The 22,723-nt window shown below is 41.8% G+C and overlaps 1 protein-coding gene across 3 annotated transcripts in view; it reads left to right on the forward strand.

Moving 5' to 3' along the window:
• UVRAG (UV radiation resistance associated) overlaps nucleotides 1-16,848 on the forward strand; it is a 330,550-nt gene extending 313,702 nt beyond the window's left edge. For 2 of the 3 annotated variants that reach the window (XM_079105194.1, XM_079105195.1), the window contains one exon: nucleotides 13,348-16,848. In XM_079105194.1, coding sequence (XP_078961320.1) covers nucleotides 13,348-14,047 — 700 coding nt within the window. In that variant the 3' untranslated portion in view covers nucleotides 14,048-16,848. The remainder of the gene's footprint in view (nucleotides 1-13,347) is intronic. The other variant, XM_079105196.1, reaches the window with a different exon arrangement.
• The last annotated feature ends 5,875 nt before the right edge of the window (nucleotides 16,849-22,723 follow it).

The following is a 22,723-nucleotide window of genomic DNA, read 5'->3' on the forward strand; positions in this document are numbered from 1 at the left end:
GGAAATTCTTCCCTATATTTAACTTACAGGCCCCCTCCTGTGGTTAACACCCATTTCCGCTTTTTTCTGTCTTCGGTCAGGATGGAGAACAGCTGTCCAACATCCTTTGTGCACTAAACCTTCACCAGTGACAGATAGCCATTTGGGTATCCTGGGCTGCTTTTCTCTACCACCAGCAACCAAGTCTTTGAGCTAAATTTAGAACTTTTCTCTTTTGTGTGTGTGTGTCTTGTTTATTTCTATTTACTCTTTTTGATTATAAAATAATACATGCTCAATGAATAAAATTTGGAAGTTGTAAAAATATGCAAAAGAGGAGGCGGCAATGGCTCCATGATCCAGAGACAAAAACCACTGTCATTTTAGCCAGTTTTTTACGTATTTCTTTTCTAATTGAGATCCTCTCCTCTATACCAGTACTATTCAATAGAAATATAGTGTGAGGTGCATATGTAAATTTTAATTTTCTGTCAGCCACATTATAAAAGGCAAAAAGAAACAGGTAAGTTAATAAATATACTTGATTTAATCCAAATAAAATCCAGCTTATATATTTAACATAATACCTTATCAGCATAATTTTAATCTAAAATTTTTAATTAAAAATATCAAATATATATATTTTAATTGTAGATGTACACAGTACCTTTATTTTACACATTTATCTTTATGTGGTGCTGAGGATCGAACCCAGTGCCTCATACATGCCAGGCAAGTGCTCTACCACTGAGCACAACCCCAGCAGTAATTTTAAAAATTATTAATAAAACATTTTATATTCCCTTTTTTCATACTAAGCCTTCTACACCCAGTATATAGTTCACACTTACAGCACATCTCAAATCAGACTCGCCACATGTCAAGTCCCAGGAGTAAGTTACTAGTGGCTGTAATTCTGGACGGTGTTATCTCTACAGCTGTATGTCCTACTTTTTCATATAATATCTCATCTTAAGCATTTTTACCAATGTCATTAAAAACTTCTTAGCACTATTTTAATGGCTACATAGTATTTTATCATTTAGATTTACTTTATAGGTTTAGAGAGTTTTGTTTACCATGTTGTAAGTACTTGGGTTCTTTTTTACCTTTTTTTTTTTCCTTTAACATTAAGTAAATACTTCTCATAACATAGCCCAAAACAAAAACACCTAAATTTTTCCATCTGAATACAACTAATTAAATCATTTATTTATAAAACAAATATATTCGCTGAGTATCTGTTGTGTGTTTTGTACTAAGTTAGGTTGGAAAGTGGAGAAGTGGAGTTCAAGAAATAGAAGACTAGGTCCCTCCCATACACTATTTTTAAGACCTGACTCCACAGCTGGACTGCTCACACACCTTAAATGCCCTGCCCTTCCTTTCCATTTCCCTACATACACAAACACATGCACACGTGCGCTCTCTCCCCCCACCTTTTTTCCCTCCCCCATCCCCTGATTAACTTATTCTTCAAGGTGCCAATCAAATATAGCCTCTTCTTGTGAGACTTCTAGCTGATTACTGGCTTGCTTCTTCATTGTAATATGCAAAGAACATACAAAGCACCTTGGTATTCTGGCTATTGGTTTATTCTCTCTCTACTAGAGTACAAACTCCTTAATGGTAGGAGTCTTGTTTTGTATATGTTGTTATTTCCAGAGCCTCATGTAGGCTTCAGTAATATCTACTGAAATATGTGTTGAAGTGCAAATAATCATGTTAAGCATCAGTAGGATGGTACAATAAGAAATACTATTGATATTCAGAGTTCAAAGGCATCACTTTAGATTGGCATGGCTAACTAAGGTTCAGTGAAGGAAGTGGGACTTGAATTGAGTTTTGGAAGATGGTCAGACTTAAGTGAATGGGGAGAGGGAATTAACAGAAAAGCCACTTAAATAGTCTATACCAAAGATCACTGTTTTCAGGAGTCTTTCTTTAGCAGGTGCTAATAGGTGTCAGTAGAGAACCATGCTTCTAGATCTCATGTACTGTACCATTTCAGGAAGCCTTGGAGATAAGTTCTTTGCCCACCTAAATTTGAAAGGATTTACAGCATTAGAAATCATCACTGATCATTAACCTTTGGGTTTAAGCTCAATTTATATACAGTTCCCTTTGTGTTGATTTGGAGTTGTTGAAGATCATTTTATATAATGCTTATTCAACAGTTCTTCTTTTAGTGGATAGTAATGTATAATAAGTGGTATCATTATAGCTACTATCCAGTGACTGTTACTGTGAACCAAGCTACTCTTCTAAAGCACCTTACATGTATTGCTTAAATAATTTATTTAATCCAACAACCCTGTGAATTAGGACCCATTATGTTCTTCCATCTTACAAATGAGGAACTGAGGGGTCAAAAATAACTTGAAGGTGACATAGCCATCAGGTGGTGGAGCTAAGATTTAAGCACAGGCAGGACAGTTTCTACACAGTTACTCTGCTTTAGTTACTACACAGTACAGCCTCTCACGCCTACGTGAAGAATAAAATGTTTTATATGAGGGATCATTTAGCATCTGGTGGTTCCAAAAAAGGAATCCTGTTATTACTGCCTTCTCCTGGTTTTCTTCATTCCTCGTGGATTACTCCACCTTATGTCATCTGTGGACTTCTTTTCTACCTCATCATAAAACCCTGCACTTTCTAAAGGTCCAGGCCTAGGCCCTTTTCTTCTGTCACTGTACTCCTAGTATAAATAAGTTCTGATCTCAGAACTGACTTGCCTCCTGTCATCTCCCACAGCATATTCCATGCACCTGTATTTGTTTCTACCTGTCTTCGACTCCAGAACCATAAGACTTGGGGTCACCAGGCTGTTCTTAGCAATGGAAAAAAGTGTATTTATCTTTCACACTTGCCAAGAAGCGAGACAAAACTCTGTTCCTCTTTTCCCCTAATCTATTTGTCTATATCTTTACTTTTTCCAGTCTGGCCCAAGCCTCCATCATCTCTGGCCTGTGCGCCTGCACAGCTTATGGTCCCCTGGCATCTACTCTTGGCCCCCTTTCCAACCTCAGCCAAAGTCTGTCTGTCTGTCTGTCTGTCTGTCTCCCCTCCCTACTCTTTCTCTCTCTCTCTCTCTCTCTCTCTCTCTCTCTCTCTCTCTCTCTCTCTCTCTCTCTCTCTCTCTCTCTCTCTCTCTCTCTCACATACGCACACACCCTTGCCTAAAACAGTTTGTGTTGGTCAGCTTTTTGTTACTGTATATAACAAATACCTGAGATAAAATCAGTTTAGAAAAGATTTTGGCTCACAGGTTTTGAGGTTTCTGTTCATAATATGGCAGAACCATTGCTTTTAGGTCTCTGGGCAGGGGCAGTGGGAAGTACACAGCATAGCAAAAGGTCACCTCATGGTCAGGATGCAGAAGAGAGAAAGGGGAAGGGGCTGAGGTACCCCTGTCCCCTTCGAGACCATGCCCCCAAGTGACCTAAGACCTCTGAATAGGCTCCACCTCTTAAAGGTTCCACCACCTCCAATAACACCAAGCTGGGAACCAAGGCTTTAACACTTTGGTCCTTGGAGGACAGTCCAGAATCACACTAGAGCACACTTTAATGACTTAAGCAAAAAATCCAAACATAGCCTATGGGCTTCTGCATGATCTAGATTTTGTTTTCCTCTCCAGCTTCATCTTCTACCATATAGCTCCTCACTCAGCACCCTTTTGGGTCCTCAAATATTATTCTTCTTGACACAGAGTTTTGTCATCTGCTGTTTTTCTGCTAAAAAATACTTTCAACCTAGCCCATTTGTCACCTAGTGAAGAACTCTACTTACCCCTGGAATCTTGACCTTTCCTGGGTCAGTTCTCATTTATAAGCTTTGTTAGCCCATGTGCGCCACTGCATCTCATGTGGCAGAGGCTGCTGTCTGTGATTCTGTGATACGTGTCTATCCCACCCACGCACACTAGATAATAAGCCCCATAAAAGAAAAAAACAGGAACCTTGACTTTTTCCATTGTTCCCATATCTCCTAAGTCTAGTGCTGTGCCAAGAAGATGTGCTCAATACATGTTTGAGGGAGGGCTGAATCAGTTACTCGTTAGTTGTCCAGTTAGTAAGCATGCAGTGCTATGTTACATCTCTTAGTACCGAGCACTCAAAAGGATGTGATCATCAAGACGCTCCCCTGAGAGTCCCACAGTCTCCTACGAAGCAATGATTCATTGGCGCTGTTGACTCAGGCACTTTTGCCCAGGACCTCAGCATCTCTGAAAGTGGTGGCAGAGCTATCCATTTTTCTTTTAAAATAACAAACAACTAAAGTCCGATGGTTTGGTTCATGTCAGAGTTTATTAGAAATTTGGTGGTAGCTCAGCTTTAGCAGTCAGAGGCTTCATTTCACGATTTCTGTCATTGGCCTCAGGAGTCCTGGCTTCCTTTAGCTCCTTTCCAAGTCTAGTTTTAAAATTCTGAAAGCCTTCTCTGACCAGGGTTTTAATTTCCCTATTGAGTTCTTTCTGAGGCTAGGTTCTGTGAGATTGCTGTTCCTCTGGTTTCCCTGGCAAAGGTAGAGTTACAAGGTTTTTTCTAGTTTTCAGCATAAACAATTTATTATTCCCAAGGCTCAAGTGCTGTCCAGATACTCCAAGGGGTCCCCAGGTATCATTCCTGGCATCTCTTTCCTGTTCTTTACATGCTGTCTTGTAGGATGTTACTTATGTTCTGTATAAATGACATCAAGATGGGCTATGTCTATTTCTACAGACCATTTTATAGTCCTTATAAGGTTGGTTGCCTGACTGTAATTTCAGTACATTAATTTATATGATGATTTCTTAAAGCGAAAGCTGATGGGTAAAGTGGTTGACTTGACCTCTCCTAGAACCTCCCTCTGCTCCCTAGAGGATCACTGTGTACTGACCTCAGGGAGCTCGACCTTGAGACCCAGATGGACTGTGGGCTGTGCTGGAGGCTACTCCTCAAAGCTGGTCTCTAATGGCCGCGTCTTCACATCACATCACCTAGGGAACAGGATTTCCTCAGCTTGCTTATTTCATCCTTTGCCTTCAGAACTTTCTCTGTCACAAATTCATCTTTCCATCACTACTCAGTTTAAATAGAATCTAAAGGCTCCCTTGTTAAGTTATACCTTTTTATACTCTGTTTTTATTTAGTCAGACTTTGGCAGGAAACCTTCCAAACTGAGCCCAGGGGAAAGTGACCATTGGCGCACGTTGCAGCCTGTGCTTTTGGCCCAGGATTGTTTCTATTTTTATTTTGTTTGGTGTTTTTGTTAACATGCAGGGCAAAGATTAAGCACTTGCACTTATCTGGTAATGGTGAGAGGCCGTTCAGTTGCTTGCTGTGGCTGGAGACTACACTTACCACTGCTAACCCCCAGCTGCCTCCAGGGGCAGATGGGGCTGTGAAATGTGGCTTTCACAGAAAGAAACTCTGCACTTGTGCTTGATTGGAGAGAGGGAAGGGAGAAAGATAAATCCCACCCTTGCTCAGTTTCAAAAAAGGATAGTAGCCTAATTTATGGAGGTTGTTTTTTTGAAAAAACTAACTTTATGTCATAATTTCTTAGCTGCCAAAAGACGTAATTCTGCCTCTGCTTCGCCTTGGCAACCTGCTTTTGGCACTCTGTGGAGCCCTGTCATTGCTCTGCATTATTTAAGCAGTAATCTTTAAGAAGGTGAGAAACTATTATTGCTTTTTAGCACAGTTGACATGATATTGGCGCGGAGTAGTACCTAGAGCTTCAAACATTTCTGATGGCTGTAAACCAACTTAAACACCTCCATGTAGAGGTCTCAGTGCCGTGAGGTCATAGCTTGCTACAGGGGAGAAAGAAGAAGATCAAATGTTGTTAAAAAAATTTTTTTTTTTTTTTTTTTTTTTTTTAAAGTATCCTTATTCCACCAAGATGTAGCTGTAGATTTTGGCTAGGATCCAGACAATCAAGATTTAGTGTTTTGACCAGCTGTGATCTAGTAATGTTCCTCAGAGGAAACATTTTGTAGGGAGGGAAAGACATATCTGAGACTGTGTGAATTGTACTCCTTCCTAATACTTTACAGTATGAGACCTGATTGTAGACAGATAAAATAAGCCCAAGTGAATCTGGAAGAGAACAGCAGGCGAAGGGGACTACTTTTAAGTAAAAACCCACCCCAGCTTCAAGAACTCTCTTGATGTGGTCAACCTTTACATTTTTCTTCATTTCATTTCCCCTAAGTTTCCACATTTACATCATTTCATGGCAGAATTTATTTCTCCTCATAATTGATCCTTATAATGCCTAACAGTATAACAAGTCCTAGAAAGTTTGAAAAAAAAAAAAAAAAAAAAGGCAGAACAAACTTAATGCAGGCAAGCAGAGAAGGAAAAGATACCAATCCACATGACCTAAAAATTATTCATCTCGTTCTCACTCCTCCCTCAAACAGAAAGAGAGATCAAATTTTGATACTTTGGTGGCAACAAAAACCTTAAAGGTCCTAGGGATTGGGAGAGACAAGTGAACTAGCATCTATTTTTAGTCAGACTGGCTTGGTTAAATCACAGCTTTGTAGCCTTGATCAAGTTACTGGACCCTGTGCCTCAGTTTGTTCATCTGTGAAATGAAGTCTACGTTTATGGTACTTCATAGATACATTGTGAAGATTAAATGAGACCAGGTATAAAGCTTGCATATAACACTCCATCATGTTAGTTGCTGTTTTTTATTATTTTAAAAAATATTTTTAGTTGTAGATGAACACAATAGCTTTTTCCTATAATTATTTTTATGCTGTTCTGAGGATTGAACTCAGTGCCTCACAAGTGCTAGGCAAGCGCTCTACCACTGAGCCCCAGCCCTGTTGTTTTATTATTAATAATTTATTATTACTTGTTGTACTGAAAATTCTACTTGTATATCTCACTCAGTCTTTACTGCACTAGTATTAGGTGGATATACTCATTTTACAGAAGAATAAACAGGGTTAGAGCAGTGAAGTGCTTCTGCAGTGCCCTGTGTTTCACAGTGTGGACTTTCATGGTGGAGTGCTGCAGTATTACGTATCAGAGATGTGAAAATGGGAGTCACATTTCGGTGCTTGCTTACCTTGTTTTTTTCTCTCTCCTCATCTCTTTTATAAAAAGGATATGGTAGCTTTAGGCAGTAAAACCAACAGGAAAAGGAGGAGTGGAAAAGAAGATGACAGGGCAAGGACAGACGAGTAGAGGGAACTGGCCTCTACCATTTCCAGGTTGGCTTCATAACTCGGTGTTGGTTAGTCAAAGGGAGAAGTTGCCCTCTTAGAATAATTCATTCATATCTGTGTGTGTGTGTGTGTGTGTGTGTGTGTGTGTGTGTGTGTGTCAAGCTAAATTCAGAAAGAAAAATGATATATCAGGGATTTAGGGACAATTGGAATGCTCCTCAAAGGATTCTGGGAAGTTCTTGTAGTCCCTAAGCAACTGGTAGATCATCTAAATAGGGGCATTTGAGTATTTCTGCCTTATTCAAAGCCTTCCCCACTCCATGCCTCCAAGAAAAAAAAGAAAAAAGAATTTCCCATTCACCTTGGGCAGAATAAATCTGAACAGTTTGGTACTTTTTTCTATACTTTTATGCTTGGGCTGGAGTTCTGGCTCAGTGGTAGAGCACTTGCCTGGCATGTGTGAGGCACTGGGTTTGATTCTCAGACCACATGTAAATAAATAAATAAGTAAATAAATAAATAAAATAAATAAAGGTCCACTGACAACTAAGATAGATATATAATTTTTTAAAAAACCTTTTATGCTAGCCTTAATTCTTTATTTGCTTCTTGCAGCTAGCTCCTTGGGGAGATGCAGGTGGGCAGGAAGGGTTCTATTCCTGCTGTGAGCAGAATTCTGTATGGGAGAGAACCGTCGTGGAAAGGAGATCTAGGTTCTGGTCTTTCCTCTGCTGACCATTCCTCTGTGCTCCTGTGTAAACCCTGAATATCTTTGAGCCCCTCCTATAAATTAGGGATAATGCCTTTGGAATTGTGAAACCCATGGAAGCTAATCATAATGACAGCAACTGCAGTTCTAGCCACTACTGCCAGTATAAATGTCAGGCATTCTGCCAAGGATTTTAAGTGCATTATTTAATTCTTACAAAGTCCAGTAGTCTATTGTACAAGGAAGAGAAGAAAACTGCCCACAGCCATGTAACTAATAAATGGCAAAGTTGTAACTCCAGATATATAGGATCATAGTGGCCAAACTGACCAAGAATCCAGGCCTTCAAACAGCCTTTCTTCCGACCACTATTTCTAAATAGAACTGAAGAGATAAGAAAAGGTAACTAACTGCAATAAAAAGGACTCACAGAATGAGAAAGAAATTAATCACCTAAACTGAGAGAACTGAGAAAACTTAATCCAAAGAAGCCACATTTAAACCATACTGTCCTTGACCTCTAAACTCCAGGTCACTTGACTTCTCCCTCATTACACTATTATTTGTGACCCTAGGAAATCCTTTTTCACTTATAGCAAAAGGTTTATTGTTAAATAATTTAACAGTCCCTTATTCAATTCAGTTATTCAGCACTCTATGCTGTGTTTCACTAAACTACAGCCTAGTAAATTTGCTCTTACAATAATCTTTGGGTTGTTGTTTTTTAATAAATTCCTTTTAATTGTAGCATTAACCCCTGGATATCATGTTTCCAGTTTGAACCTGAGCCAAACTGAAAGAGCCTTCACCCTGGGCAAGTGGCTGATGAAGAGAAGGCATACAGTGAACTGGTGAACTCAGGCCCATTGCTTAAATCTCAGGTTCTGCACCCCAAAGTCTAGAGCTTCAGAAGACATGGGGCCCCTTAGCAGGAGTGGAGGGCAAAGAAAAGCTACCACCTTTCCTGCTGCACCCACTCCTTCTACTCACATTTATGCTTTTGGCAGAGGGGGTTTGTTTTTGTTTCTTCAGCAGTGCTAGGAATTGAACTCACAGGGCTTCGCCCGTGTTAAGCACGTGTCCTATCACTGTGCTGCGTTCCCAGCCGCTTGGTTGGTTTTTATGAATAGAAACTCTTTATCACATCTTGCATAATGTACTAATTTAATTTGGTAAGTAATTTGTGAATAGCATTTAAAAATGGGTCTTATAATTAGAAAGTCTGTGAGCTTTCAATTCTTTGTTGAGATGAAATAATCATGAAGACTGTAATCAGACAAAAAGAATCTTAAATCCTAAGCATTCCTTTTTTTCTTTCTTAATTTGTGATTGGCCTTCTTAACTGCTAGCTTTCTCTTTTTAGGCATTTTTAGGAATTTAGATAAAATTCTTTTTAAAAAAATTAACTGGGGGCTGGGGAGATAACTCAGTTGGTAGAGTGCTTGCCTTGCAAGCACAAGGCCCTGGATTCAATCCCCAGCACCACAAAAAAAAAAAAAAAAAAAAAAAATCAGAATTGTTTCACTTAAAACCTATGCATTGTTTTTACACAGAGATGCTTATAGCCGTTTGTTCTTTAATAGTAAAAGTTCAAAAACATCCTAAGTCTACAGAAATAAGGGAACAATTAAGTAAATTGTGACATTGCATTTAATAAAGCAGTTATTCAAAATTATGTTTACCAATAGGTTTTCATAACATACAATGGCAGGATACAGGATTTTGTGTATATACCAAACAATACTTTAGGGGTTTTTTAATTAAATACACATAGACAAAATCAAAGTCTAAAGAAAATATCCCAAATTAATAGAAATAGAAGTTATTTAATGGGTAATGGGCTTATGATGACTTTTATTTTTTAATGTAGTTTATATTATTTGAGATTTCCTGTGACTATAAGTTATATTTAAAATGCTTATGTGTGCATATGTATATATGTGTGTATGTATACACAAATTTTTAATGTAGCCATTTAATACTTCAGCTGTTTACAGCTCAGCTCTTTTAAAAATCTAGACTATAGCTAAGATACTGGAAGTACCAAAAAGTTAAATTCCGAGCAGCTAAAACTAATATTATAAGGCATGTTATATTCTGGACCTTATGTAATAGAGCATATCATGCCCGTCACTCAAATCCTGCTTACTCTTGCACCTAGTTCACAGAACATCAGTTTTAAAGAATACAGCAAACTAGCTGCAGGATATTTTTTAAAAGGGTAGAGAACCCACTGCAGGCAAGAGGGTGACACAGCCACACGACAGGACAACAGTGAGAAAGGACAGAAAAACTTGCTTCCTGAGAAACCAATATCACTGAAAACCCTCTAGACTCTGGACTGTCATCACTTAATAATACAGGTCCAGATTAATGGCCCACAGTCATCAAGTCACCAGGAAAATGCCCATTTTATTCATTTTTTTTTAAATTGTAAGACTTTAATTTTAAAAATGGTAAAGTTTTTCACTCACGTAACTAAAAATCAGAAGAAAATAATAAAATATGGTGATAAAAGGGTCAGTTAGGTATGTAGGCATCTTTATTATTTATCTAGGATACCTCATTTCCTCACCATTCTTTTTTTTTTTTAATCTTTTTTAGTTTTTGATAGACACAATGCCTTTATTTATTTATGTGGTGCTGAGGATCGAGCCCAGTGCCGTATGCGTGTGAGGCAAGCGCTCCACCACTGAGCCACGAGCCCATCACTTCCTCACCATCCTTTTTTTTTTTTTTTTTTTTTTTTGGTGGTGCTGGGGATTGAACCCAGGGCCTTGTGCTTGCAAGGCAAGCACTCTACCAACTGAGCTATATCCCCAGCCCTTCCTCACCATTCTTAAAAGAGAATGTTTTTCTGATAATTTTCCGATTTGTATCTGATACTGTTACCTGAGTTCTCATAAAAATTCAAGGGAACAGAAAAACAATATCACAAAATTGGTAGGTCAGAAAAGTCTCCACCTCTCAATCTTGAGAATCCATGCACAAAGGAGTAGCATGGCATCTTAGGGCTTGTAGGAAATTGAGAATCTGATATAATGGTGTTTTGCTTGTGTGTCCTTTGTTGGCATTTAGAAAATGTTAGTTGAGTTTGAATATAAAGTTCTCCTCTAGGACACAGAGTCAGCATGGGCTCAAGTTCATTTCCGTTGTAGGTCTTCAGCCTTGAACAACCCACGTGATCACCACCTGCCTACCTTTCTCACAGGGCAAATTCGAGGGTTCCCAGCTTCACAGAGCACCTTCCACAGTGCTAGGAACATTAACAGTGCTCAGGAAGGTGATCATTCCCTTTCCCTTGTGGCTGGTGGGGACAGATATCACACTTTTATTACTTCTGTGTTATGCAGTGTTAAGGAAAGCCCTCCAGAAGCCTCAAAATCAGTGAAACTCTTCCTCTTGTGTCATAGGCACCTCTAGGTATGTCCAGGCAGGTTCCTGATGCTCTGCCTTTTTTCAGCCCACCAGGAGCCCAGCAGAGAAGCAGAGCAGGATACCAGGGGTTTGGGGACAAAGGCAGCAGAGGGGGGCTCTCAGGTTCTTCACTCTTCACAGCCAGAAGCAGTTGAGGCCCTGGCCTCTAGTCACACGCCTGCACCCTCTGCTTCAGTGTTCCCGGCTGGCTCGCCTGACATTGCCTGGCCTCCTGGGCTTGTCTGTACAGGGTAGACTGTCTGGGTGGTGCTAATGCTCTGTTTTGGTTTGATTACCTACTCAACCAGCAGAATCGTTTAGAGAGGGACACTGTCAGCAAGTGGTAAAGCGAAAACAATAAAGGCAGCCACATGTGTAGCTTAACCAATTACGATGAGTTTTGACAACATATTAACTGAAGACCTAGATTAAGCTGGCAGATTTTGCTCGGGTTTTTTCTGTATTTCTTGGGAACTAAAAACGGTAATTTTCTGATTTACTTGCCCCAGTTTTAATAAGCACCCCAGTGACCAACCCTAATAATGAAATCTCTCCTGGCACCTACACTTAGAGTGAAGCAAGAAGGTCTCACAAGGCTTCATGGTCACCTTTTCTCAAGGCTGCTTGAGGGTCTGAGGCCACAGGTTTAATCCAGCATGAGAACATCTAAGAGAAGAGGGAGCGGGGAGCTGATTCAAGGCTTGGGCTGTGTGGACACAGGTAGAGGGACCCTAGATCCCTTCTTCTTTGTTAGTGTGCTTACTGAAACTGTGATTTGAAAATGTATTACTTGAATTATTATGGATGTTTTTCTCCTGCAGGATTGGAAGCTTCTTGTAGGCAGGGCCTGCTGATGCGCATCTGTCTCCCTCCCTAAGGCCTAGCACATGCACTAACTAGTTGTCAAGTGTGTATGATTTCCAAGTCCTGCTTCTGCTTCTGCCTCGTAGTTGCCCTTTTCCCAACCACTTTACCCTGTGCGTTTCCTCCTCTGAAGAACACAAGTCAAAAGGTTCTCGTTTTTGCACCTCCCTCTGCCTCTCAACTCAGTCTGTGGACTTAATTGTATTAAAGCCAATTTCATCCACATATAATAATATCTAGAATTGTTATCAATCCTCTGGCAGTGGATTAACTAACACAGTGTATATAGTACAGCCATCATTTCCATGGTCTGGATATTCTATTGCCATTAACTGATTATTATTTATTATTTCAGACTCAAGTATAATAATACATACCCTGCTTTCTTGACAGGGTTTTTATAAGGACTAAGCAAAATGATGTATGTGAAATTACTTCAGAAACTATAAAGCTTTGTATAGCTCAACAATGATTATTATTGCTGGCTCAAAGATATCTTCCTGAGAAGTAATTCAGGCTCAAACGAAGGCACTGAAGACTAAGAACTGTAAAACATGTGTGTGGCTGGCCTTATAAAGGAGAAGTCATCTCCCAAGTTAATTTTTCATTAAAAAAAAAAAAATGTCCCCTTGATGCTCTCTGCCAGTTCTTTAAAGCAGAGTGGTTAGCATTGGGGTTTTGGAAAGGCTGTTATTCGTCAAGTCATGAGTCCCAGGTTTTAGTCTACCCTGTCAACTGGCTCCCTGAGTTATCAAGGGCAAGTCCTTTATCTTCTCTGCCAGATGAGGATGACTGTTCCATGAAGATAATACAAGGATTGAATATTAAAAACAAGATATGAAGTGCCCTTCAGACATCTATGGCATCGACGGCACCCTTCATGTGTTTTTCTTTCCAGATCCAGTCCATACAGGTCCTTCGGTTCTTCCTGTGTGTTCTGTCCCCCATCCTTTCCTGAACACTCTTCTCTTAACTATATTGAATGTGTTTGTATCCTTGAAGGAAGTTTCCCAAGGCTGGATCCAGCATTCTTCATGCTGTTTCTTGCATTGGGACACTATAAGTGCTGTCTTAAGATTGATTATTATCTAGTTTTATTATCTCAGACCTAAAATATGCTGTTTCCTGTCTCTGGACCCAGAAGGCTTAAGCAGAAAGAAGTGCTGAAGCAGAAAGTAACTTCTCGTTTTTGTTTGTCTTCTAGTGACAGACATCACACCTCCAGCGCAATCCCTGTTCCAAAGAGACAAAGCTCCATATTTGGGGGTGCAGATGTAGGCTTCTCTGGGGGGATCCCTTCACCAGACAAAGGACATCGAAAACGGGCCAACTCAGAGAATGAGAGACTCCAGTACAAAACCCCTCCACCCAGTTACAACTCAGCATTAGCACAGCCTGTGACCACGATCTCTTCTGTGGGAGAGTCTGAGAGAAAGACAGCATCTCTGTCATCCTCCTTGGACACCTCCTTGGGCTTCTCCAAAGAAAACCAGAAAAAAGGAATAAATTTGGGTGACAGCTTAAAAGGAAACCATGCAAGTGTGACCACTAGCCAAGAACAAGGAGAAGCCACCTCTGGGCGTCCCACCACAGTAAATGGCACTCTGCTGCCCAGCGAGGCTGGCTCTGGGGGTGTCCAGCTTTCAGGTGAGTTCCACCCAGCCTCAGGAGCTGAGCTCTGCTGTACCGTGGAGCAGGCAGAAGAAATCATTGGGCTGGAAGCCACAGGTTTCACCTCAGGCGATCAGCTAGAGGCATTTAACTGCATCCCAGTGGACAGTGCTGTGGCAGTGGAGTGTGACGAACAAGTTCTCGGAGAGTTTGAGGAGTTCTCCCGCAGGATCTATGCACTCAATGAAAATGTATCCAGCTTCCGCCGGCCTCGCAGGAGTTCTGATAAGTGAAGTGAGCAGATGGTAGGGCAGTAGGACCAGGGCAGCATCACTGCCCAAAATGAGGGTAAAGCTGCACTTACCCTTTTTAATAATTATGACACAAAGCAAATATTAATGGAGGATATTCCTCAGAAAAACAAACTTTGGGACTAGAGGAGGGACTCAGGATCATTGTGTATCAGTGGGCCAGATGAAGTTAGGTTTTGCTTTCAGGATTTGCTTTTTAGCCCTGATGATTGTTTTAAGGCAAAAGTCACCCTCTAGTTGAACGAGCTTATAGCTCGAGTCACCTTATAGGCATTTGTCTGCTTTTTATTTACAAGTCTATGTTATCCTCAGAGGGAAGATGATAATATATAAATAATATAATGAACTCACCTTTAGTTTCTCATAAGCCTTTGCCCTCACCATAGTTTATAAAACTTCGGGAAAATGGAATATTCAGAAATAGCTTCCTACCATTTACTGAAGGATTTGTGGCCATCTCTTAGGTTGGTGAATGAGAAGTATAGTGGTCTCCTTATTCCCAGGCCCCTCTGCCCATGCCCTGCCCCCACGCACCACACTCAACCTGTAGACTCCCGGGTTGCCCCATCTTCACAGTGGATGGCCCTGCAGCCTGTACACAGGTCACATTCACTGGTCTAAAACCCAGTAGTCTTGATGTTCCATCTTTTCTAGTGACTCATGACCTTTCACCTCCTTTGCCATACCTTTGACTAACTTTCAAATTAGATGAAAAACTTGGCTCTGGGGGATTCCAGGGGATCCTGAAGGACCCCAAGATTACTGCAGTCAGATGGCATCCAGTTCTTTTGGGCGGGGTGGGCAAAGTTTTTATGTGGGCAGATACTGTGATTAAAAACTAGGCGGGCTTTCTGGCAATCCCTAAATGTAAATCCCATGTTAATTTATTAAATTTCAATCAGAAGAAAGACTTTGTAAATGACAAAATATATGTAGAGGGTCAGGCTGTCCAATATACAAACTGCAAAGCAGTTGACATAGTTGGATTAAGAGATTAGAGATGCATAGAATATTATTGGTATGTGTGCAATTTCATAAATATAAATTATGTTTTTGCAGTCCAATTGTCATTCCTGCATTCAAATTTCATTTGCCGTTGCTTTATACATTATGTACCCAAGGACACTGCCTCAGGGTTGCAAGCTCTTTAAGGAAAATTTATCCATATATCCGTGTATTGTATAGAAGAATAAAAATTGAACTTACTTCACCTGACCTGATTTTTTTTTTTCCCAAGCTTTGAAATTCCTCTTAAACATACGTCTCCTTATATTACATCATGACAGGGCTAGCCTGAACAAAAGCCATGGCTGCCTCTAAGCTGACACTGTTGACTCCATCTGAGTTTACATCTTGTGTGTGGCAACACACATACTTCACAGGTGTACTTCGCAGTAGCTTCATTTGTCCTGCATAGCAGCTTAACTCATAGGTCTCATCGTTTTCATGCTATGTCCAAGCATTCCTGGGCCTGGTTTTAATTGATGGCTACATTGTTAAATGAACTGCTTCATGCTGTTATTTTCCACTTAGCTCACAGAATTAACTGGATAGCCGTCAGATACAACTCTCCTGCAATTGGAAGCTTTAGTTTGATTAAGAAAGCCCATCTTATCCCACATGAAGAGTGAGGCTACTTCAGACCTGGAACAGAGGCCATCTGAGCAGGCATTTCTTTGCAGTGTGTTGTCATTCATGTTAAGAGTAAAAGAGGGTGAAGAGAGGCACTATCTTGGATATGCGCATCATGCTGTGGAGTCCTCCCATGAAGTAACATCTACTAAAGGAAAAGGTGTTTGGAGATCAGTTTTAGTATTGAAGAGGGGAAGGTGAATCACATTTGATTTATGATTTCTGCAGACATGGGGGTGCTAACCGCAAACTAGATGCATTCAGTCACAGCCCCTCTGGCACCACCAAGCAGTAGGGCCATATGCAGAGCCTCAGGACTACAGTGTTCATCTCAGATTTCACACAACCAGATAGAGCCCGGAGCTCTGGGGTTCCCTCCATCATCTCCACTTTGTAGACACGGCAGCATGGAGCCCTGCCCTTGACTATGATCAGATTGCACAGAACTGATCTAATAGTTGCCTATACTTTCACATGATCAATGCCGTCCACTGGTGTGTGCATCGAAACACAAACTTAGGTTTGGATGTGTTTATTTTGGGCTTAGGGTTTTCATTTGAGGTTGTTTAATGTCTACAGCTTCTACCGTGACCTGCGTAGAACCTACAGTATTATTGTCTCCAAGAATAACCATTCATTATTTTCCAAAGCTGCAGAATTCATTTCACTTCTGTTTAAAGTGTCCAAGGCCAAAAGACAAGATGATCTATCTCCTACTAATCTTTTTAAGTAGTCTGGTAAATCATTAAAAAAAGATAGAATTTGCTTGGAAGAGATAAATTGAAATGGAAACTCATTATTATTCATTTCGGAATTGCTGAGAACCCCTTTGGTTTTCATATGGCTAAGATGCTTTTAACAGCCAGCAAATGTTATCAAATGAATATTCGATTGTGTTTTCTCTTTCCACTTCCCTTAACCACTTTAGAAATTCCACAGATTTTTTTCCCTCAGAATATTAGTTTTGGAAGATTTTACCCAGCTATATTTTTTTAGCAGTTCTAATGGTGCCCATTTATCCTGACCTAACTGGTTCTTTAAATAATTTTTTAAACCACCACCAATAATAAATGGCATGTGAAACTAATCTGTTGGTAATTGGAAGAAAACTTAGCATCTGTATTTATAAAATAAAATTGATTAGTATTTATTTTGAGAGTTAAAAGTGTATGTTATTTTCCTGCTATGTTTGAGTCCTGTCTTCATTGTTTTGAATTTCATATTGAAACTGGGTTAACTATGAAAATCTTGTTCTTAAACAATCAACCATTCAGCATTTATTGAGTACACCGTGTGTGTGTGTACACATACACACATGCACATGGGACTGGGCTAAACAAAATTAATATACAAATTAAGAAGCCTTGACCTCTACCACATTCTCTGGTGGTGGGCACAGGTATATTAGCAATTAATTATAACTCAATGTGATAAATTCTGTGATGGAGCTATAGAACCAGGCTATGGAATACAGAGAAAACTTAATTCTGACTAAGAAAAAGGAGCGATTCGTGGAAGTTATGTGGATGAAAGATGTATAAAAGCTTGCATTATAGATGGGAGAAACAAATGGGCAAAGTTCCCAGAGGCAAGGCAGGGCCTTGTGTGTGTATTTGGCAAACAGCAGGAGTTTGCTGTGTGAATCCCATGGGCTGCTATTAAGTACCTTTTCCGGGCTTTGAAGGCAGAAGAGTAACTCAATTAGATCTAAATTATGACTAGCAGCCCAGCCGAGGCTGGATTCCAGTGATCCTTGCTTGAGTCTGATTAATCTTCTTTCTTTTTTATTTACTAAATAAATCTGTGTCTGGAAAAAATTCATCCTTTTGTCCCTAATGTTCTTGGGGTGCACATGGAGTAGAGTTTAGCTGGGTGACACAATGCAGCCAGTATCAGTTCTGTAGAAGCTGGATGCTGGATGCCTAGTGGCACCTCTCTGCAACTTTGAACCTGTGACCCTCATCCAATTATTGAACATTTTAAGACCCTCCATTCTTAATTTATAATACTTTGGGAACAATCCTACCCTTGCTGATTTCATTAGGTTGGGGCCTGCAGTATCATAGAGGCCTCTTCCGTACTGGCATCCTTTTGTCCTGTGGAGGCCACTCTGCAGGGGTAGTAAGGGTGCCCAAGCCTTCATCATCAGGTTTCCTTTTGCAGTTTGAGCACAATCACTTAAGCTCTCCGAATCTGGATCCTAATCTATCAAGCAGAGCTAATACCCTGACCCTGTGGGGTTGTGAGAAGGATCAGCATTTTAATGCCAGCACTTAATGATCTTTACGAAGCGCTGTGCACATTGGGAGGAGTTAGTCATTCGACAAGGATTCCTTGTGTGAGCTGCATCAGGTTTTGGTTGGGTCACTGAGGCACACACGGAGAACAGGTACCAGGGCTGAAACTACTTTTCTGCAAAGTTAAGCTCTCAACAAACATGAAGTGTCTTGAGCCGTTTGGTGGTGGGTGCTGTGGACACAGTGCCTGCCAAGATGCGGCCTGTGAACCTAATCAGCTTCATTCTCCTGTTTGGCACCTGGCAGATGAGCTGTGTGGGTCCACCTCAACCCTAAGTGTTTCTCACACAGCTGCTGACTATTCATCGTTGAATTGGTGCCCAGAGCTCTTGACTTTTTTCGAAGTTGATAGCTTTCTTTTTCTTTTTTTCCTCTTAGCATATCTAATTACTGTTTTGTAGGTAGACAGCTCAGCCTTGTGGATTTTAAATGAATGAAAAATACATGCCTATAAAATAATTCCACACTTTTCTAGAAGCCAACAATTCAGATAAAGAATGATCATGCATCTCAATAAAAGTGAAAAAGCCAATTTGTGAAATAGCTGCAGCCAAGCTCAGGCACAGAAACATAAGGGGCAGTGTCGGGCCCCCGGCCTTAATTCTGCTGTGTGCACACCATTCTAATGAGCTCAGTCCCTGTTCAACTTGAGCAGCAAATCAGAAAAGGACCGGTGAGCAAGGGCAGACAGTAGTTGACAACTTGACTGAGAAACTTCTCGGAGTCCTCAGGAAGGAAGCAGGTCTTGAGGGAGATGCACACAGGCCAGCGGAACAAGAAGTCAGGAGGCCCCAGTCCCAGCCTGCCACTCTGGCTTTGTGACCAGACAAGCCATTTGTCTTTGAGCCCATTGTCTCTCTTAAGGTGACATCAGCCCTTGCTTAGGTTTTCCTTTGAGCTGGTACAGCGGTTCCTATTGTCTTGGAGTCCAGAACACAACAGGACGGGAGAGAACTTTGACTTGTCCCTCTGCCTGTTTGTGACAAATTGGGGGCTAAACCATATATTGATAGCCTGCTTCTGAACAGGGTCTGTGTGTCACAGAACCGATTTCACCCTGCTTAAAATCCTAGACACGAGGACTTGTAAAATACATAGCAAAAAGTAGTAAAACAGCTAACTTAAAAAAAAGTCAGTTTGGCTAATGGTAGAGATCCCCACCCCGCCCCAAAACTAAAATCCTGCTTCTGTGTGACTTTTACTCTTCCTAAAGATAGACCCCAGTCATCCGAAAAAAAAAGTTTTAGTTTGATTGGAAAATACATAAAATAGTTTAAGGAAGTGTATGATTCCAAATGATTGTTTTGTTACCTTAAGCGGTATACATGTTCTCTCAAAAACTTTTTTTAAAAAATACATTTATAGTAGCTTGGGAGGCTGAGGCAAGAGAATTGCAAGTTCAAAGCCCGTTCAACAACTTAATGAGACCCTGTGTCAAAATTAAATATGTGACTCACTCAGTGGTTAAGTGCCCCTGGGTTCTATCCCTGGTACCACCAAAAAAAAAAAAAAAGTTATCTATCTATCTATCTATCTATCTATCTATCTATCTATCTATATATATATATATATATATATATATATAAAGAGAGGAGAGAGGGTGGGGGCAGGTAGGGAAATACTTTATTCCTCAAAAGAAATCAGAATCGCTACGTATTTCTACAGATTACTTGATCATTGAGTCAGAGACTCAGCCACACCTATTACAATGTGAGGACCCTCCCAGGCTACCTCATACGCAAGTGCTATGTGACCTTTGGCTCATGCAAGGATGTCTCCAGAACTTGTAGGCCTCCAGGCCAGGCCCTTTGCTTCCACAAACCTGCCAGTCACCCTCTCGACTCCCCCGCCTAAGCTTTCCTCTTAGTGGCACAAGGTGTATGTGTGTGTGTGTTAGGGCGTAGGGGAGTGTGGATGAGTTGTGTAATTCACACCCGTTTGTCTCTTGGTCTCTGGGAGCTCTGGATGCCCAGGATGCTCAGTCAGCATCAAAAATCATTCATGTTGGGGCAGAACTGTTCCAAGATCAATAAGACTGTAGAACTGACCGTCAGCAGTAGGAAAAGGTGTGCATTTGAGGGATTATCACGCAGATTCGCAGTAAACGGCCCAGGTGATAGAGTCCCACAGGTGGGGCAGCTGTTACAGGAACCGAGGCCCTGCAGCCTCACCTGCCTCACAGATGTCTGCTCTGCCTCTGTGGTGCCTGCCTTATCTCCCAGGTGATGCAGTGACCCCTCAGATGTGCACAGTACTTCTGCCATCCCCACACCAACCCATGCAATTGCATTTGACCCTGATGAGAGCCCTCAAAGGATGTGGGCAAGGTGTTACTGTCACCACTTGACCCAGGTGCCCCCAGTGGAGGTGACCTGTCCAAGATCACATAGATCCCAGGCCCTGACCTCTCCCCAGGGGCTTTCTTCTGTACCCCAAGCCCCATTGAGCCCCACAGCCTACTCTCTCTGACCTGTCCAAACAGGCTGGTGGCTGCTGACAACTCGTCCTGCTCAGCAGCACCTTGCTAAGAAGGAGGAGTAGGTCTAGGAGGACATGTCTATGCACAGAACGGAGGACATCGGCACCTCATAAGAATTTGATTGTGGAGTGAGGTACAACCTTGTAAAGGGGAAGGTGGATATTTGTAATTATCAGAAATGACATTTACAGAGTCAATGAGGTCTGCTGTATAAATTGTAACTCTCAGACACACAAGATACAGGGGCCCAGAGGACTAGTCTTTGAAGACTTAACCTTAGACAGGTAGGTTGAGGGGATGAACAGGGCAGGTCTGCCAGCCAGGGTGAGAACAACAAAGGCATTGCCAGGAAACTGTATTTACTCATTCATGTGATGGCCAGTCACTGACTGGGTATTACATGCAGAGCTAGGCCCAGGCTCCAGGGTGACAAATGCACTAAGCGGACAGCCCTGCCCTCAGGAAGCTGCCAGGTGTGTGACTGAGGCAGGAGCATTTAGAGGGCAAAGAGCTGGTGTAAGGTGAGGGCAGAGGAGGAGACTGAGTCTGTGACTGGAGGAGGGCAGGGGCCAGGGGGGCCCACGCACAGGATTAGCAGAAGAGGGGCCAGAACAGAGGAGCTTCTACCCAGGCTGAGCGCAGGAAGGTGGGAAGAGAAAACAGGAGGGAAACCAGGAGACTGTGAGGGGTCTTTCCCAGGGGAGACGATGAGGTGCCATGGGAGGCGGGGACAGACGCAGCCTCTAAGCTGTTGGTGAACTTGAGAGCCAGGGTTGGGGGTTGGGGGCTGAGGACGTGGAGACAATGCGTGGAGACAACTCTGTGAGCAGTTTAACTGTAAAGAGGCAGAGAAAAATAGAGTGGGAGGTGGAGGGGATGTGAGACAGCGGGAAAACGTCCTGTCAATGCCAGTGGGAAGGAGCCCGGAGCAGGGAGAAAAGACCGGAGGATGAAAGGAGCGAAGCCAGGAGAGAAAGGGCCGTGGGAGAAGGGAGAGACTGGGTGGTGAGGACAGCGAGGAGAAAGGGTTTAAGAAGGGCTGGGTCCACTGGAGGCTGCTCTGCCCTCTGTGTGGTGCGGGAGACTGAGAGCTTCCTTCCCAAGGCCCGAAGGCCTAGGATGGGGCCCGATGGGAGTGCCTGTCCCAGAACAGGCCAGAGTAGAAGGAGCCGAGAACTTTGGGGCCTGAGGTTTAGAGGAGCTGCCTATGGATGCACTGTGGCAAGGAAGCCTCCTGGATTAGGACCACCTCCTCCCCAGGCTCCTTTCGTCCCCCTCCAGCCCCTCTACACTCTGCAGACACAGTGACCCGTCCTAAACACCCCTGGCTGCTCTAAACTGAAGGAAAGGAGAGCGCCAAGCTTTCACTTCCCGTGCCGTCTGTATACATACACACTCGCTGACCAAATAGTTGGCAAGGGGAAGTTTCTCTTATGTAAATATTCCAAGTGAAAAGATTCAAAGGGGATCATAGAATTAGAGTATCACCACTCCGTAATTCCTAATGAATTAGCACATCAAAAACAATGATCACCACCAGTGGCTGCTAATGTCACAAGAGGAGAGGCAACCAGACATTTTATGCCTCCTGATGGGAAAACACAGCACCTGGAAAATATTCTTGGCCAAAGTTTGACCCTGAGTATAACCAAACCTCTATCTGTGTTGCCCAGTGCATTGGACCCTAGCCATGTGGCTCTTAAGTAGTTGCGACATGGCTAGTCCAAATTGAGATATGCTTAAGTGTGAAATACACTGAATTTCAGGGACTTTGTATTTTAAAAAGAATTAAATGATTTTATATTGACTACCTGTTGATGATATTTTGGATCAATTGAATTAAGTATATTATTGCAATTAATTTCATCAATTTCTTTTTGCTTCTTAAAGATGTGGCTATTAGAAATTTTTTAAATTCCTGCTGTGACTTGCTGTGGTGACGCAACATCATTCACTACTGGGCAGCGCTGCTCTAGATGTCACTGCCAGTGTACAGGAATGCAGAGAGCTTGTTAACACCTGGAAAAGGCACCCCAAAATCCAGATGGTGGGACACTGTGGAACAAACGACCTGGTTTCTCCAAAAAAATATATTGCAAGAAAAAAATAGAAAGAAGAAAGGAAAACCTATTTAAAAGAGACATATCGAGACTGGGGATATGGCTCAGTTGGTAGAGTACCTTGCCTTGCATGCCGAAGGCCCTGGGTTCAATCCCCAGCACCACAAAAAATAAAATAAAAGAGACATAT

This window comes from Sciurus vulgaris (genome assembly GCF_902686455.1).
Source record: "Sciurus vulgaris genome assembly, chromosome: 11".
Classification (NCBI taxonomy): Eukaryota; Metazoa; Chordata; class Mammalia; order Rodentia; family Sciuridae; genus Sciurus; species Sciurus vulgaris.